Source organism: Labeo rohita, chromosome 25, assembly GCF_022985175.1.
Source record: "Labeo rohita strain BAU-BD-2019 chromosome 25, IGBB_LRoh.1.0, whole genome shotgun sequence".
Taxonomy (NCBI): domain Eukaryota; kingdom Metazoa; phylum Chordata; class Actinopteri; order Cypriniformes; family Cyprinidae; genus Labeo; species Labeo rohita.
In genome coordinates this window covers 17,496,633-17,515,076 of record NC_066893.1, presented here as the reverse complement: position 1 = coordinate 17,515,076, position 18,444 = coordinate 17,496,633, and the positions used below count along the sequence as shown (strand labels likewise).

Genomic DNA, 18,444 nt, shown 5'->3' with positions numbered 1-18,444 from the left:
TATCGTATTTTCTCCCTCAACATCAGAAATCATTTCAAAATCATCCTACATCGCTGCAGAAGTATGGAAGAGATGGGAGTTTTTCGACATACCCTAACTGTTTAGCTGGGGGGGGCAGGGGGGTAAAGTCCAGGCAGAGTAAGACAAGACGAGCGTTTGACATTAAAAAGTATATAAATTGTATTATTTTTAATAAATTAACCGATCGTTACACTAGATAAGACCCTTCTTTCTCGGCTTCGGAAGTTCAAAATCGAGGCACCATATCAGTCCATTATATGGAGAAAAATGCTGAAATGTTTTCCTCCAAAAACATTTTTTTTTTTTTTTTGACTGAAGACAGACAGACAGACAGACATGAACATCTTGGATGACAAGGGGGTGAGTACATTATGTGAATCTTTGTTTGGAAATAGACTTCTTTAAATGGCAAGGAAAGCCCATTGTATTTGATTTCAATTGCACAGTTTGAAGGGTAATGGAAATATAACTTGTTTTATTTGAAAACAGCTTTTTTGCATTATTTAGTATTTTAGTTTATGTATATACCATTACAGTTTTACAAAATATTCCTTTTTCAAATTGCCAAAAATAAATAAATAAAACAAACAAGATAAAATTTGTTGGAAAACAGGTTTTTTTTTTTTTAGAATTATGCATATTACTCTTATTTTTAGCTTCTATCTTTATACAGAAACCTGTAAATGTGCAAAACTTTCCACTGCAGTTTTGCGAAATATTACTTTTTCAAATTGCCTAAAAAAAAAAAAAAAAAAAAAAAAAAAAAAAAAAAAAAAAAAAAAAAAAAAAACACCTCATGTGAGCACAAAAACGTTCGTGATAAATGGGAGTTGTTGCATAAATTATGCGTTTCCATTGGGTGTATATTCAATTCATAATTTCAATTTGCGCAATTTGAAAGGTAATGGAAACACAGCATTTTTTTGTTGGGAATCTTTTTGTCTTTTAGCATTTTAGTATTATGTATATACTATTACAATTTTATTTTGCTTCTCTCTTTATACAAAGACCTGTAAGTGTGGGAGAAAAAAAAAAAAAAAAAAAAAAACCCCCTCTTGCCATTGCAGTTTTGCAAAATATTCCTTTTTAAAATCGCCTGAAAAAAAAAACACTTTACACAAGCATAACTTTTGTGATAAATGAGTTTTTGTAAAACTGATGCATTTCCATTGGCCACATGTTCAATTTTAAATTTACACAATTTGAAGGGTAATTTTATTTTATTTTTTTAAGTTTTTTTTTTTTAGCATTATTTGGTATTTTGGTATTATGAACATACTAGGGATGTCACAATACTCAATTTCGAACTGTTTGGTATGACATCCACGGTTCAATACGCGCTTGTGAATTGTGGTTTTTCGGTTTTGCATTTAAATAATTACCTTGTTTCATTTCTCTCGGAATTAAAGGAAACGCTTCCCCGCTTATATTTGAAAAAGCAACAAATGCAGAACATCTTCCCTTCTAATGAAATGCAATAAGCCTTTTTAAACCTGTTGTCCAACAAAAGTTTTATTAAAAAAAAAAAAAAAAGTTATAAAAAACATAACTGGTTTTTAATTCACAACATCTGTTGAGTGTTTGAAATAAGTTCCTCATGTGATCTAATGTGGATTCTCATCACAGAATGAGACAGACAAATTCTATACTCATTATGTATGTAAATTAGCATTGGCTTATGAAAATACATGAGATGGCTTAAAGAACACCGATAAACCATATATTTTTGCAGACGAGCGTTTATTGTCCTTACATTTCGTCATTCAAAACGTTTAACGTTATATGGTTTTTATTCAGTTATAGCAATAGCAATGCCTTTATCCATTAGACAAGCTGGAAAGGAACACATCAGTGATACTACTTTGACACATATGTAGATTTTATGCACGAGGGTGCCCTCTGGCGTCCAGTATGAATGAAACTCATTCTATTTTGCATAAAATTATTAAAAAAAAAAAAAAAAAAAAAAAAAAAAAAAAAAAATTAAACCTCTCTCAAAAGAAACATTAAGCAGACATATACTAAACCATGCTCTTTCCAGTGTACAGAGGTTTACGGAAGTATTTTGTTCATTTTTTTGCCAAAAACAAAAAAAAAAAAAAAAAAAAAAAAAAAAAAAAAAATATATCAGAACCTAACCAAAGTATCTTAGTATTATGTATATACTATTACAGTTTTATTTTTATTTAGCTTCTATCTTTATTTTCTGCCTTTTAAACATACATCTGTAATATGCTTGTGTCATTTAAGTTTTTAGCTTTCAGTTTTGTAATTGACACACTCAGCTTGTACAAAAATTAGAAATGCTGGCAACTAAAAGTTTTCCCTCTAATATTCATATTTTATTAAATGATTTTTTAAAGTTTGAGCCTACAATAACACTGCTAAATTATTAGCACTGTCATAAAGAAAAAAAGAAAAAAAAAAAAAAAAGTTTTTTCCACAACACATTTAAAAAGACAATCAGCTAATAAGTAATATGAAATGCATGTTGAAGTCACCATCTACCATTAACTGATCAGTCAGCTGGTTGTGTGTTTTTTTTTTAACAAGTTACAATAGCGTTCATAAAGTTTTCAAGTTGCAATTATGAATTCAACAACAATGGTGTTTACTAGTCAGAAAAATGATTCATCAGTGCATGCTGTTCTAAATAAAATGTGTTCATGTCAATTTATATTGTCTACCTCAGAAGAGACCTTTCTGGGCATGTGGGTGGAAGTAAGTGTATTCGAAAACAAGCTGAGCCAAATATTTTATCCATCATGATTCCAGAAGTCCCAAAACACAAGGGCCAAGAGTTCTGTTTACAATATGACGTAGCTCAAATGTCAACACGCATATGTGCCCACATAAAGTGCACCAGTTTTACCTTCATGACAAGTTCAGAGAACATGGGGGAGCCGGCGGTGCTGATAAGACTGTCCTGCAGCAGCACCAGCAAAGCACTGGAAAGAAAACAATGACCTTTAATCTACAACCATCGATTACAGTCGCCCAAAAGTATACAGAACAGTACACAAAACAAAGGTTCCGGGAGAGACCCAGCGCTAACCTTAGGATGTTAGTCTGATCGGATTTCTCCAGCACTCGAACCACAAGCAGGTTGACGGAGCGAATGAGCTGCTGTCCATCCTCGATGTCCTCCACTCTGGAGTCCAACATCAACGTGATCAGACCGTGCATCAGGTCCTTCAGGACGCCCATGGAGGCCTCCCGCGCCAGACTCTCCATCGAGAACAACTGGAAACAAACGCACAGTGATTCAGCATGTCAAAAGAACAATGACTTTTGTTTGCGTCGCATGCATTTAAATGCATAAACGATTTCCTGGCAAACAAAAGCTGTTTGTTTCTTGCAACACAATACTAGATGTGTTCAGAAATTCTATGCTGAAGCAAACACTCTCTTCCCAAACCAAAAGTAAAACAGCACTCACAGAAAGCATGTTTCCTATGATGCAGCTGTAGAGTTTGAAGATGTCCTCCTTGTCCAGCCGATCGTCAGCCATGTGTGTGTTGTAAATTAGCCGCAGCTGCATGAAGGTGGCGATGAGGAACTGGTCGATGTGTCCGGACATTGCTTCCGCTTTGTCTGCCTGCCTCAAGACCTCATCAATCTGCAGGAAAAAAAACACAGGAAAATGTCTTACTGAATGTGCAAATTATTGCTGGGAAAAAGTATTAAAGGGATAGCTCACCGCAAATTGAAAAGTTTGTCATAATTACTCACCCTCTGTCATTCCAAACCTGTAAGACCTTTGTTCATCTTCAGAAAAGTACATTCTCATAGCTCCATAAAATTACAGTTGAAGCACTGACATCACATGGACTATTTGAACAATGTGCATACTACCTTTCTGGACCTTTGACGTGGTAGTCGCATTGCTGTCTATGCATGGTCAAGAAGCTCTCAGATTTAATCAAAAATATCTTAATTTGTGTTCCGAAAGTGAACAAAGGTCTTACGTGTTTGGAACGACAAGGTGAGTAATGACTGAATGTTCAATTTTGGGTGAACCATCCCTTTCATTTTTTTATGTAATTAAAAAAATATATATTGAAAAAAGGATTCATTGCTTGAAACGGAGCCTGGCTATAACATGCAAGAATCTATACAGTAGAAGCGGGATGCCCACCTGTGCCAAGGCCTGGATACTGGTGTTAATGTCCCCACTGGCCACCTGGGAGATGACAAAGTTGATGGTGGAGGCAGTGCTGTTGTGAATGTCATCAAAATGAGGAGAGACCGAACGAATCCTGAAAACACGCACACACACAAAAAAACAACAACAGCATTTTAATCATTTAACAAGAGCGATAACGCCTTGGCATTTCAGAACCCAAAGTGTTTTATCAAGTTGTAGATTTAACAAACTTAAAGACTCTTACTTGCGCTCAGGAATCATGACCGGCTCCAAAACGTCGTCCAGTTTGTGCTGCACCAGGTCAGGGATATCGCTGGCACATGTGTGGTTGTTCTCGAACACGTCGAGATCCAGCTGAAACTCTTTTGGGATGGACGGAGCCGACTGCTCCAAGTGAGCGTTCTGCGCCCGAGCTTGTCTGTGGAAAATGGGGGAAATGGTCATTTCTGCTGCAGTTTTATGCCACATAATCCCCACAACATGAATGAAAGTCCCCAAAATTGAGATTCAGTAGCAGCCAAAATGAAAGCACCAATGAATATTTCCATTTTAAATGTGCTTTTAATCTGCCTCCTAAGTTTACTAACCAGTGTTTCAAGCAGAGGAGCATTTAACATAGCAAAATCAATACACCAAAAAAAAAAAAAAAAAGTTTAGCACATATATATACACACACACACATATATAAAATGTACATAATGTACATAATATATAATATAATACAATATAATATATATTAAATAAAAAATTAAAATAAGCCAAATAAAAATAAATAAATAAATAAATAAATAAATAAATAAATAACTTCATTTATTCAAGTTCAAACGGACTTCAAATGAAACCATTTGAAACAGATTCAATCATTCATTTGTGCCCTCAGGCAAAGGTTTCCTAAACTGCATAGCTTTTAGGAAAGCTATTTGCATATGCAAATATATTGCATAAGTATATAAACACACTTTAAAAAATATGGAGTCAGTAAGAGTTAAATTTTAATTAAATTACTGATTAATTGTAATGCATCTTTTCTGAATGTCAAAGTCACAGTAAAAACATTTTGTTACAAAAGACAAAAAAAAAAAAAATAAAAAAAAAAAAAAACAAAAACAATATTTCCAAACATTGCTGTTTTTACTGTATTCGATAAACAAACAAACAAAAAAAAGAAAAAAAAAAACAAACAAAAAAACCCCTCACCTATCCCAAACTTTTGAATGGTAGTGTGTATACACATTTCATGAGCATATTAGCGCATAAATATTTTGTGTGTTCCTTTTATGAAAGAGTGGAGACATGCTTTACTTTCAAACTACATTTGTACTATTATACACTACTAGTTTTTGAACAGTAAGATTTTTAATGTTTAAAGTCTCTTCTGCTTACCAAACCTGCATTTATTTGATCCAAAATACAGCTAAAGCAGTAATATTTTAACTGCGAAATATTTGAACTCTTTAAAATAACTTTTCCAGTTGAATACATTTTAAAATGTAATTTATTCCTTTGATCAAAGCTAAATTATCAGCATCATTACTCCAGTCACATGATCCTTCAGAAATCATTCTAATATTCTGATTTGCTGTTCAAAAAACACTTGTTAAAAATTTAATGAAACGTTATTATCTGAAATAGTCACAGGAATAAGTTACATTTTTAAATATATTCAAAAAGAAATGTTAATGATGCATCAAAATCCCACCGTTTTGCTGTACTTTGGATCAAATAAATGCAGGCTTGGTGAGCAGAAGACACCAAGAAGAAACTTCTTTAAAAAGTATTAAAAAAAATCTTTTGACTGCTAGTGTACACTCCTTACATTAAATCACAAAGCAAATTCTTGGGTATATGAAATATTAGGCTGAAAAACATTTGGCTCTACGAGTTATCCATATGATCTAATAAATGTCCCTAATATTTCAGTCCAGAGTTTTTTTTTTGGGTGATCTCTAAACCTCCAGGATGTCAGGTGCCTTGTGAGCAGTGGCTACAGTTGTAAGGCAGTACTTACATCCTGTAAGTGCGATACATTATTCTGTCCATGGAGAGCAGCGAAGAAAAGAAAGGAATAGTAAGAGGAGAAGAGAAAAGCTCAGGATTAAGAAACAACATGCAATGACAAGAGGACAGAATGAGACTATGTGCATATAGAGAGTATTACACACGGTCCAGGTATTTCCATTTTGGCTAACTTGCCTATACATCATCATTGGATTTAAAACAACAGTACATACTTGAGCTTGTTGGGCACTTCCTCTTGAGCAGGCTTGCGCAGGAAGGTTGCGTTGGGATTGGTAGGATGCTCTCTCTGAGGTCGCTCCTGTTTGGCGGAGGCTGCGGGCGTCTTCTTGGCCGAACGTTTGATTCGCTCTTCCAGCATGCTCATTTCTTTCTCAGACAGCTTAACAAAAAAGGTTGAAAAATGAATTTAGCATGACATCCAAAGATCTTTTAGAAGTGAAAGGTTCATGTTTTAGGGCATAATTGGCATCTTACATTGCCAATGAGCTTGAAGACTTGATCTCCACAGGCGTTGTAGGCAGCCACGACTGTGTTAAGCGCAGCGTTGCGGACTGTAGTGTCACGGTCTCCAATGTGAACAGCGATTTCTTTGAGAGCCTTGGCTGGAGTCGGCTGGCACACATTCATACCGAAGTTCTCAATCAGGCAGCCGAGCTCATCAAGACATTCTGAAGAACAAATAAGTCAGAAACGGTCACGATAAAGACATAAACACGTTTTTGTTTGAGAAACCAAATCCATGTGTATTTACCAGATCTCTGCTTTGAGTTCTTTGATTTGGTCCCTTCCATAAGGAAGGGGAAGACTTTACTGGCTGCGTAGACTTTACACAGCATTGTCAGAATAGCTCTGACGTCTTTACGCACCACATCTTTCGACTCTCCAACCTGATGGACAAGAAACCAAAAACCACCAAGTTAGGCTGTGTTTCAACAAATTTGATTCACCAAAGTTAATGGATAAAGACCCACCTTGAGGATCAGGTAGGGGATGAAAGATGAGGCCTCGTAGTCACTGAGCTGGTAGTTCTTCCTGCTCAGCATGGTGAAGAGCAGCTTGAGGAACTCCAAGGCCTTCATCAACACACTGGTGTTTGTGTCAAAGAATCGCAAGGTGAACCACTTCAATATCAGATCTAGACAGCCAATCACAGCTTCACACTCTTGCTCCATGCGCTGGAAGGTACAGTTAAAACACAAGTTATAAAATCTAGTATAGACTGATATGATTTGAATCACCAATTGCGACATGACTGACCTCAATCATGGTTCCAATAGCTTTTACGTGGCGCTGAAAGTCAAAGTGGAAAAGTTCATCTTGGAGCCACTTGGCCAGACATGTGGACATTTGAGCCTTCAGCTGCTCCACGTACTCATCACGAGGAGTGATGAAGTTCCACTTGAGAATCTGGAGAAGAGTTTAGAAATGGTAACTAATCATTCCAAAAAGGTACTACGCTGACAAATGTTCAAAGTTGCTCACCTTCAGTGTCTTCTCTTCCTTGATCCTCTGCTCTTTCCCATTGGGAACAAAGATGAAGATGGGACCAGATTTGTCCTCTTCATCCTTTGCACCAGCCTTAACTGGAGGTTTCTTACCCACAACACCCTAAAGGGTCAGGAAAACAATCATTACACTCAAAGTCTTAAGTTCTGTTACTTCATGTTGACAAGTTCGTTGATATGCTTTAGTTTGGTAAAAGGGTTAAATTACGAATCCTGCTAAAGGCAAAGACTTGGCTCATATTTTGAAGCAAAATAATGGCTCGTTTCCACAGAGCGGTACAGGTCAGTACAGTACAGAACAGCATGCACGCTGCTTTCCAGTTTAACCCGGAAAGTAGCGATCAATGATAAAGCGGCGACAATGGCCACTTCTCAATATTGATGTAAAAGCACAACTCTGCCTCTTTTTGTTAAAGGGTTACTCCACCCCCAAATGAAAATTGTCATTAATCACTTACCCCCCAGTGTTTCCCCTGCCATTATATTAGGGGGGCGGCCCATTCATAAAAATGGATTTACTCTATAGCACGGAATTAGTCAATTTTTGGATGAATAAATCAAAATTGGGTCGGTCAATTAATTTGAATCGCGATATGCACTAATGTCTGTAAATGATAAAACGCAAAAAGACGGTTTAGATATAAATCCTGCATGCTCTGCTTGGCTCTGTACGTATGAATGGCAGAAACCATTTGTTTACTACACAAATACTGAAGCACACGTGAGGTTCCTGGTGATTTTCAGCCTCTGTCTTTAATTACATGACGACATGAACTTCATCTCCAGAGCTGCTGTGAGAGTCATTTCCTGTGAATTTTACCATTTCATTCGGGAAAACTAGCATTGTATGATACTGTATAAACACAGAAACTTCACGGCAACCTGTCAAAATAAAAGTACGGTTTAACGTGTAACAAATATATTACTCTTGTATTACTTTTGTGCAGTATAAATGTATATCTTTATATTTCTGGCCTATTTAAATAAAACAAATGATAGAAATAAATATTGCAACCAGATTAACCACTTGTAGAAAAAAAAAAAAAAAAAAAAAAAAAAAAAAAAAAAAAAAATCTACAATTATTATTAAAACGTTAACAATATTCACACAAATTTTCCTCCATGTATTAATTTTAACAGTAAACCTCTGTTTGTTTTCCAAAAATTAAAGGGTTTAATATTAATTAGATTAAAAATAAATAAAATGTTTAATGCCTTTGATTATCAGAAAAATTAAAACTAAAATTTCTGGAAGAAAAAAAAAAAAAAAAAAAAAAAAAAAAAAAAAAGTTTGTAGGGCTATAATGTTCAAAATGTTTCTTTTATTACACAGAGAGTAAAGTTCCAAAAAAATAAATAAATAAATAAAAGCACAGTTGGTACCTTTTGGGTACCAAAAGTCTACAAGAACACATTGAGAAACTGCTATGGTCTGTGTGAAAATATAAAATTATAAAATACACTGTTACACTGCATTTTTTTTGTAAACACTCTGAGGTAAATAGGCCAAACAAGCATGAACAGCATTGCGGAACTAGTGAAGGAGATGCTTTATCCCCTTTTAGCATGCACAAATGACGATCCTACTCAACCAATCATTGTTCTGCAGTGAGTTTAGCTCCACCCTTTTGGTACCTTTGGCCAATGGATAGGTACCAAAAAAGTGGTACGGTTCACTGTTTTGGTACCATTCACAACAGAAAAGGAAATAATTGCATACCGTACTATACCGAACCATACCGCTCGGTGGAAACGAACCATAAGTGACTAACATAGTGCATCCATCCATCATAAAAGTACTAAACACAGCTCCAATAAAGACCCTTTAAAGCAAATTGATGTGTTTGTGTAAAAAATATCCATATTTGAAACTTCAACCGTAATCTGTAGCTTTCATTAATTTCAATACAAGCCAAGAGGAGACTGGTTTTCCTTTACTGTAAACAAAACTTGGTCCTCACAAGACTAGCATATTCTCACCAGTGCTTACGCTATGCCTACGTCATCCACTGAATTATATTTTATAATTCTAGATTATAGTTAAAGTTTTAAATATGACGGAGCCATGTGGAGTACTTTTTATGATGCACTTTATTGGACTTTAAAATCTCCAGGGAGCAAGGACATTTTTTTTTAATATGGCTTTGATAGTTTGAAAGTCATACATCTAGAATGGCTTGAGGGTGAGTAAATCATGGGGTAATTTTCATTTTTGGCTGTACTCTCTCTCTCTCTCTTTTTTTTTTTTTTAAAAGCTTTGCCAACAGGTTTATAACTGCTTCTCATTACAATAATGGTAATAATTTCCACTGACTACCGAAATTAGATTTGACCATTACAGCTGAATAACAAAGACGACGTCACAAAAAGGTTGTGAATCAGTTTAAATAACATGCAGTGCTTCCACACCAAACCGTGCCACCTCATACCAGCTCCACTGATGCTCTGAGATTCTAATATACCTTATTGCTGCTAGGCGTCCCTCTTGAGAGCCTGTTTTGTTTAGCATTATCGTTCTCTCCCTTCACGTTGAGCTCCATGCTCTCTCTCTAGCGCATAAAATGACACTTCAGAGAGCAACACTCACTTAAAACAAAAATGCAGAACCCAGACTCTTTTCACATTTACAGAAAAATAGGTCAAATTCTAAACCAAATTCTAAAAGAACAGTCTTTAGTGTATTATGAACCTGATGTTTCAGATGACTGTTTAGGAAAAGGTTTTAATTCTTTCATGAGCAGCAACTCTCCAAAAGCAGTCAAAGTAGAAACACTGAAATGTGCCACACCTTTTTAGCCGCAGGACCTGCTGGTTTAGCTTTCTTAGTGTCTGGTTTGGGTTCTGGTTCACTGAAATCTTCACTGGGACTTTGGTTCCTGGCTGGAGCTGTAAAATAAATAGACATAAGTTGAGTCCAGCATCATAGACCTCAAATCAGAGTTTTTTTAAATTACATTTTTGTCAAATCAATAAATCTGAAAGAGACAAAATACAGGAAAAAATAGGAAGTGGTGGTTATGTTAGCTGAGGTTAAAGGGAAAGTTCACAAACCTGCGGCTGGTTTGGCAGCAGGGGCGCTGGAGGCGGGTTTGGAAGCTGCAGCTTTGGCAGGAGCTGCAGGCTTGGCTGGCATCACGGCCCTGGCCTTCTCCAGCATGCCAACCACCTGGTCCTTTGAGGCCGGCTGCAGGAAGACAAGAGTAAGACTGACGTCATACAACTGCTTTTCTTTGATCAAAAAGTTTATCCACGCATTTTGGTCTTTTCAACCATCTAAAATAACGCTGCACAAAAATCATACTTATTTAGAATTCTCAAAAACTGACAGCAAAGGCATGCATAAATCAGAGGACTTCAGATGATGCCCTGAAATATCATACAGCACTACCAAATTTTGCTACTAATTTAGTGTGTTTTTTGTCTGCTTGATTACATTAATTGATCTTTACCATACATATCTGCCATATACATCAACTTGGCAGTCACCACTAGTAAGCTACTACTAAATATACTGTAAAAAGGTTAATTTGCTGTAAAGCTGCTTTGCAACGATACGCGTCGTGAAATGCGCTATACAAATAAATTTGAATTTGAATTGAATAGAATAGCATAAATGCTTTGACATTAATATTCAAAGAATTAAACATGAACTTCTCCCACTTACCTTCAGTTTGCTGGTAGCCTTGGTCATCTTCTCGTAGCCCAGGTGCATCATGAAGGTAGGAAGTGCATCTTGAGCTTTCTTGCGCACGTCTCCGCTTCGGTCCTCCAGGCAGGTGTACAGGTTAGGCACACACAGCATGAGGTCCGCAGGCACCGTACGGAGCGTGGGCAGCTTCTCAGAAAGCCATCCCAGCAGCTACAGAATTTAAACAGCATTTCAGCTTGTGATTATTCAAAGTCAATAATTTAAGGTTATTCAAAAAGATAGTTCACCCAGAAACGAAAATTCTGATATTATTTACTCACCCTCATGTCGATACAAACTTGTAAGACCTTTATTTTTGAAACAAATTAAGATATTTTTGATGAAATCTGAGGGCTTTCTGACCCTGCACAGACAGCAATGCAACTGACATGTTCAAGACCCAGAAAGGTAGTGAGGACATCGTTAAAATAGTCCATGTTACATCAGTGATTCAACCGTAATGTTAAGAAGCTACAAGAATACAAGAATAAAGTATTCTCTTAGCTTCATAATGGTTAAACCACTGATGTCACATGGACTATTTAATGATGTCCTTAATACCTTTCTGTGCCTTGAACGTGTCAGTTGTGTTGCCGTCTATGCAGGGTCAGATTTAAAATATCTTAATTTGTGTTCCGAAGATGAAGGTTGGTCTTACGGGTTCGGAAATAGGGTGAGTAATTAATGACAATTTCATTTCTGAGTGAACCACCCCTTTACGGGCTGTTGAAGTTGTGTGTTTTGGCCATTAGGGACGCAATGATATAATATAATCTCACGATACAATAATATCACTGTATGAAGTCCACGATGCAATATTTATATATATTTATATAAATATATATTTTTTTGATAAAAAATAAAATGCACTTTGACAGTTCAAAATTAAGACCTCCATGTTCTAAGAAAACTTAAGTCAGAAAAAAGTGACTTGTACCTGAATTTTTATTTGTGATATGTCGTCTCAGTCTAAATTACATTCACACTTGTGTTTTAGGAAGTCAAACAACTGGCAACTACTGCGCTCCCAAACGCGCACTAAACTCACAGCTCATACAATAAATGAGTTAATTGTATTCATTTAGAATGAACTGCTCGATTTCAAAGTGCGGAACACACCAGATCATGAGCTGATTGCCTGAATAAAGTGCGCGCTTCTCTTAGAATTCTATTCTGCCATATGTGACCCTGGACCACAAAACCAGTCTTAAGTCGCTGGGGTATATTTGTAGCATCAGCTAAAAATACATTGTATGGGTCAAAATTATTGATGTTTCTTTTATGCCAAAAATCATTAGGAAATTAAGTAAAGATCAGGTTCTATGAAGATACTTTGTAAAATTCCTACTGTAAAAATATCAAAACTTAATTTTTGATTAGTAATGTGTATTGTGAAGAACTTTAAAAGGCGATTTTCTTAATATTTTGATTTTTTTTGCACCCTCAGATTCTAGATTTTAAATAGTTGTATCCCGGCCAAATATTGTTCTATCATAGCAAACCATACATCAATGAAAAGCTTATGTATTCAGCTTTCAGATGATGTATAAATCTCAGTTTCGAAAAATTGACCCTTATGATTGGTTTTGTGGTCCAGGGTCACATATGTTTTCGGTTTTAGTTCGTTCGACATTCTGTACCAAAGCATAATGGCCCAAAACACAACTTTAAAGATCTTTTATGTTAGAATAAGAAGTTTAAAAATATTTTAACACTTTTTGTCCGGAAGACTTATCGTTTTAGATCGCCACTGTCTCAACATTATTGTGGTCATGCTTTGCTATCGCAATATTACAATATAGATAATATTTTTACATCTCTATTGGTCATGTTTTTTCTATAAGTATGAGCTCCATATTTTCTTATCCCATTTTATTCTCCTTTCTAATATGTTGTCTAAAAGTTCAGGGTAAACTGCCAGTGCTTTACCTCCTGTCTGAGGAAGGGGTTTTCCTTCTTGAGCTCCTCTGACAGGTCCTCTCCTTCAAGCCACTCCTTCATTCCAGTCTGCTCCACCCATGCGTTCAGTGTTGTCAAGGCAGCAGCACGGACATTAGGCTGAAAAGTCAAATTTCAAGCAAATTTGTAGGTCACCTGAACAGCAAGACAAGCTTGTGTAATGCCACACCACAGACTTCCAGTGTTTTATACCTTGCTGTCACCAAGAACAGTAATGATTGGAATTCCCAGGTTCTTGACGTGCTGCTTGAGAGATGGACCCATGGCAGTGGCTATCTGCTGCAGAATATTTAGAGTCTGCTGGACCTACAGACACATTTTACATGATTACAGCCATGTCTGAATGGCAATGGAGAGCACTTGAACTAATGTCAGAAAGAAAATGTTTTAATCTGATTTAGTGCATTCAAGTAATTTGAATTACCAGTAGTTTGTTGGAATCGTTGAGACGGCCCTTCAGTGCCATCGGCAGCTCGCCGATGTTAGCCTGGATGAATTTGGCCTCAGAAATGACGGCTGCCACCTCATCAAGCCCCTCCTTCCTGATCTTCCAGTTCTTGTCGCTGATACTGGACACCATGTGTGACGTGATTTTATTACTGTGAATAAGAATCAGTCAATTTGAACTGTTTGTTCACATTGAGATCCAATAACGGCTTGATGAATGTATCATTTAAAAAGAAAATTGCCACACTCTCACAGACCTGATATCAGTTCTGGGCAACAGGTCCATGATGTCTCCAGCTCCACCGTCCACCTCCTCCTCTTCAGCAGCATCTCCCTCCTCATCCGCTCCTGCTTTTTTGGTGCCACGGGTGGGGGCGGGAGGAGACTGACCCTGCATCTATAATAAATAAATAAATAAATAAATAAATAAATAAATAAATAAATAAATAAATAAATAAATAAATAAATAAATAAATAGGGTCAGGAGATATAAGAGGGGAAAACAACAAAAACGAATAGACCACTAGTGCTAGTTACCATGTAGTAGTTTAGTAGGCGATCTTAATATTTTAGTTGTTTTTTTTCCTGCTTCTAGCATTCCGTTAATGTTCTTTTTTTATTTATTTTTTTATTTTTTTTATTTAAGTTTTCTTGTTTAAATTTTGTATTTTTACCTTTATGCACTTGTTTCATATTTGTCTTTTGTGTAAATTCTTTGTAAATTTATCTCTTATTTATTAATTTTTTTTTTTTTTAATAAGTTTTTCCCCTTTCTTTTATTTACTTGCTTGTTTATTTCTTTTATATTCGTCGGTCAACCTTTATTTTTGGTTTATAGAAATTTTGTACATTTCTCTTATTAGCTTATTTTATTTATTTCTCATTTTTACTCATTTACTTGCTTTTGTTTTTGTTTTTCTTTTATTTACTTGTTTACTTAAATTCTTTCGTTTCTTTTCTTTACTTGTTTTTACGATTTTGTCTTTTTCCTTTTATTTTTCTCTGTACTCATTTACTTGCTTTTGTTTATTTCTTATGTACTTTTGGTTACCTTTTGTTTTTAGTTCATTTAAATTCTTTGTACGTTTCTCTTTTATTTACTTGTTTTTATAATCGTTTCTTTTTTCTCTTTACTCATTTACTCTTTTATTTTCTTATGTACTCTCATTTACCTTTGTTTGTAGTTTAATTCTTCGTTTTTCCTTTTATTTTTCATTTTTACTTTTATTTCTTTTATGTACTTCTGTTTTTCCTCTATTTACTTTGTATAATTCTTTTTCTTTTTTCCTCGTTTATTTATTCGCTTTAATGTATTATGTACTTTTGTTTTCAGGTTATTTAAATTCTTTGTACGCTTCCCTTGTATTTACTTGTTTGTTTTATAATTGTTTTTCTTTTCCTTTCATTTATTTCTCTCACATTTACTCATTTACTTGATTTTGCCACGCCGCAACAGCTAAAGTCCGTCTACACTGGATGCGACAAAGCGACTGTTGCAAAACATTTGACCTTTGTATGAGCACGTTATAAAACGTGGCAGCAGTTTACCGTGGGATTTGTCATGTCGCGCCACATCTAGTGTATACAGCATTACTGATTACAGTGGGTTTTACTGTATTTTGTCACATCCAGTGTGGACACTGTGTTACTTGTTTTTATTTCTTTCATGTACTTTTGTTTACCTTTGTTTTTAGTTTATTTACAGTTCATTTTAATGTTCTTGGATATTTATCTTACAATCAATAAGTCAAAAAGAGTCAACAAATGCCTTTAGAAACTGGTTTCAAATACATCTGAATAAGAGTGCAGTATGAAACAATCTGCTTTGATAAACAAGGTGTAACTAATGGACAAACATGGGCATTACAGACAGTGAAACAGTACAAATATACAAACACACACCCCTATTATGTTTTTGACATAAGCTAGGTAGGGAGGGATTGGACATACCAAATTAAAACAATGAATAAGCAGGTGTGGTTCAAATGATTATGTACATAAAACAGGTTTTAATGCAAGCTAAAACGCACTGATGGTCAAGACAACTTACTGCATTTCAAAAGGCCATATTTACCTTTTCAAACTCAGCATCAATTTGTGAAAGGAGGGCTGGTTTTTCATCTTCAAAGAACATTCGCAGGGGAGCGCCCATGTACAGATACATGACTCCCAACAAAGCGATTGCTGATGTCCTCACAGCCTGAAGTTAACATAAAAACAGCTCATTACACAATTACATCAGGATTTGTAGTGCAGTTTGACCAACGATCAAGATAAAGTCAAAATATTCCAGTAATATCACACATAAGGGCACCACTAAACACATCTATCCAATTGAAAGGCACATCAGAAGTATGATTATGTATACCAAAACCATGACTCACAGGATTTGTGGCACCCAGAGCGGTTTTGACGTTGTTGATGAACGCCTTGACATTTATTCTGGATTAAGGGGAATTAGATTGAGTTAGAAATGAGGATCAGCTGTATGAAGGAGAAAAAAAAAAGAAAAAAAAAAAAAAAAAAAGGCCAGGTATACACACTGCTCACCCTGCAAATCCAAACTCCTTCATGGCATTGGCCAACCAGTTCAATGTCTCTGCTTGGTTTTTAGGATTTTTCTGAGCGAAAGCCATTGAGACAACCTATAAAGAAACAAGCGTATTTATAAACGATTTTTTAATTTCCTGCTCATTTAAAAAGAAGAAACAGTCCCACACCGCTAACACAAACCTGTTCAGCAGTCCACGGCAGAGAACAGGCCTCTCCGATCGCAGTGAGAGCCTCTTTAGCGTTACTTCCACACTTCACATCTCCAATCTTATCAACCAGACCATCCAAAACCACCAGTGCGGATGTCTTTGAGAATGATCCCTTTTGTGCGATTAAACCCACAATGTGGAGCTTCATTTGCATGACCTGGAGAAGGAAAGATACTGGAAACTAGCACCACATTGAATACCAAACCTTAAGAGAATTAAGCCCTACATGGTTAAGAGGACTACCTGAAAGTTGGTCTCTTTCCATCCAGGTTTCTTAGCCAGCATCTTGACTAAAGCCTGGCATGGCATTTCAGATTTGTCCATCTGCTCCACAGCCTGAGCAGAACACATTCAAGTTTAGGCCATGTTCCTTAGGTTGAAATAATTTTAAATAAGCTAAAAACAGCACAAAAAGGACAAAATGATACAAAATCCAGTCACCCTCTGAAACTCCTCCATGCTAGCAAGTCTCTCCTTCCAATTAGCGCTGTCCAGCAGCTGCATACAGGAGGCTGGGAGCACAGCGGCAGCTTTCTCCTCGCACACTTCCGGCTGATTAACAAATAAACTAACAATTACATGACTGTTTTGCATTATACCTATGGAATCAGTTTCTGCCACTAAACAAAAAAGGTACTTTTCACAACATTTTTTTCAAAATTACACAAACATGCAACTCAGACTTTTTTCTTCAGAATTGCGAGTTATAAAGCTCAATTCTGTGGGTAAAAAGACTGATAGGTTCTCAGAATTGACAGTTTATCCGCAATTTTGTTTTTATAGAATGGCAAGTTTGTTTCTCAGAACGGCAAGTTCGTTTTTTTTTTAGAAATCTCAAATTCGTTTCTCAGAATTGCGAGTTTGATTGACAATAGAGAGTTCACTTGTTTTACAGAATTGTTTTATAGAGTTGAGTTCATTTTTTTTTTCTTTAAGAATCGCAAGTTCGTTTATTTCTCAGAATTGCAAGTTCATTTGACCGAATAGAGTTTGTTTTACAGAATTGAGAGTTCGTTTTTTAGAATCGTAAGTTTGGTTCTCAGATTTGCAAGTTCATTTGAGAGAATTGCAAGTTTATTTGACCGAACAGAGAGTTTCTTTGTTTTACAGAATTGCAAGTTCATTTGTTTCTCAGAATTGTGAGTTTGTTTTACAGAATTGAGTTCATATTTTGTTAGAATTGCAAGTTCGTTTTTCAGAATTGCGAGTTTGTTTGTTTCTCAAAACAGAGTTGGTTTTACAGAACGTAAATTTTTTATTTTTTTTGAATCACAGGTTCATTTCTCAGAATTGAGAACTCGTTTGTTTTACAGAAATTAGTTTGTTTTCTTAGAATCGCAAGCTCAATTCTGAATTGAGAGTTTGTTTCTCAGAATTGAGTTCATTTGTTTAACAGAATTAAGAGTTCATTTTTTTTTTTTTTTTAATGAATCACCAGTTAGTTTATCAGTATTTAGTTTTTTTGTTTCTCAGAAATGAGTTTATTTTACAGAATTAAGTTAGTTTTTTTTATAATCATGAGTTCATTTCTCAGAATTGAAAGGGTTTTTGGTTTCTTAAAATTGTTTGTTTTATAGAATTAAGTTCTTTTTTTTTTTTTTTTTTAAAAGAATCACAAGTTTCTCAGAATTGTAAGCTTGCTCATTTCTCAAAATTGCAAGTTTGTTTGTTTTACAGAATTCAGTTTATTTTTTAGAATTGCGAGTTCGTTTTTTTTTTTTTTTTTTTTTTTTTTAGAATCTCGAGTTTGTTCCTCAGAATTGCTAGTTTGTCTCACAATTAGAGAAATTAAAAAAAGTTAGAATTGTGGGATTGTATTACGCAATTCTGAGAAGAAAAGATGCAAACTCACAACTGTGAAATAAAGTCGCAATTATCTTTTGTTTGTTTTTTTAT

At 35.4% G+C, this 18,444-nt stretch overlaps 1 protein-coding gene across 1 annotated transcript in view; it reads right to left on the bottom strand.

Annotated features, from left to right (window-relative positions):
* ckap5 (cytoskeleton associated protein 5) overlaps positions 1-18,444 on the bottom strand; it is a 30,703-nt gene that overhangs the window by 3,526 nt on the left and 8,733 nt on the right. The window contains 24 exon segments of the mRNA XM_051099380.1: positions 2,894-2,969; positions 3,077-3,264; positions 3,461-3,640; positions 4,160-4,280; positions 4,413-4,586; positions 6,400-6,566; positions 6,662-6,855; positions 6,939-7,074; positions 7,159-7,362; positions 7,445-7,594; positions 7,670-7,795; positions 10,481-10,578; positions 10,744-10,876; positions 11,357-11,551; positions 13,310-13,438; positions 13,532-13,645; positions 13,764-13,938; positions 14,044-14,183; positions 15,861-15,986; positions 16,171-16,228; positions 16,337-16,431; positions 16,520-16,705; positions 16,792-16,884; positions 16,990-17,100. Of these exon segments, the coding sequence (XP_050955337.1) occupies positions 2,894-2,969; positions 3,077-3,264; positions 3,461-3,640; positions 4,160-4,280; positions 4,413-4,586; positions 6,400-6,566; positions 6,662-6,855; positions 6,939-7,074; positions 7,159-7,362; positions 7,445-7,594; positions 7,670-7,795; positions 10,481-10,578; positions 10,744-10,876; positions 11,357-11,551; positions 13,310-13,438; positions 13,532-13,645; positions 13,764-13,938; positions 14,044-14,183; positions 15,861-15,986; positions 16,171-16,228; positions 16,337-16,431; positions 16,520-16,705; positions 16,792-16,884; positions 16,990-17,100 (3,369 nt within the window).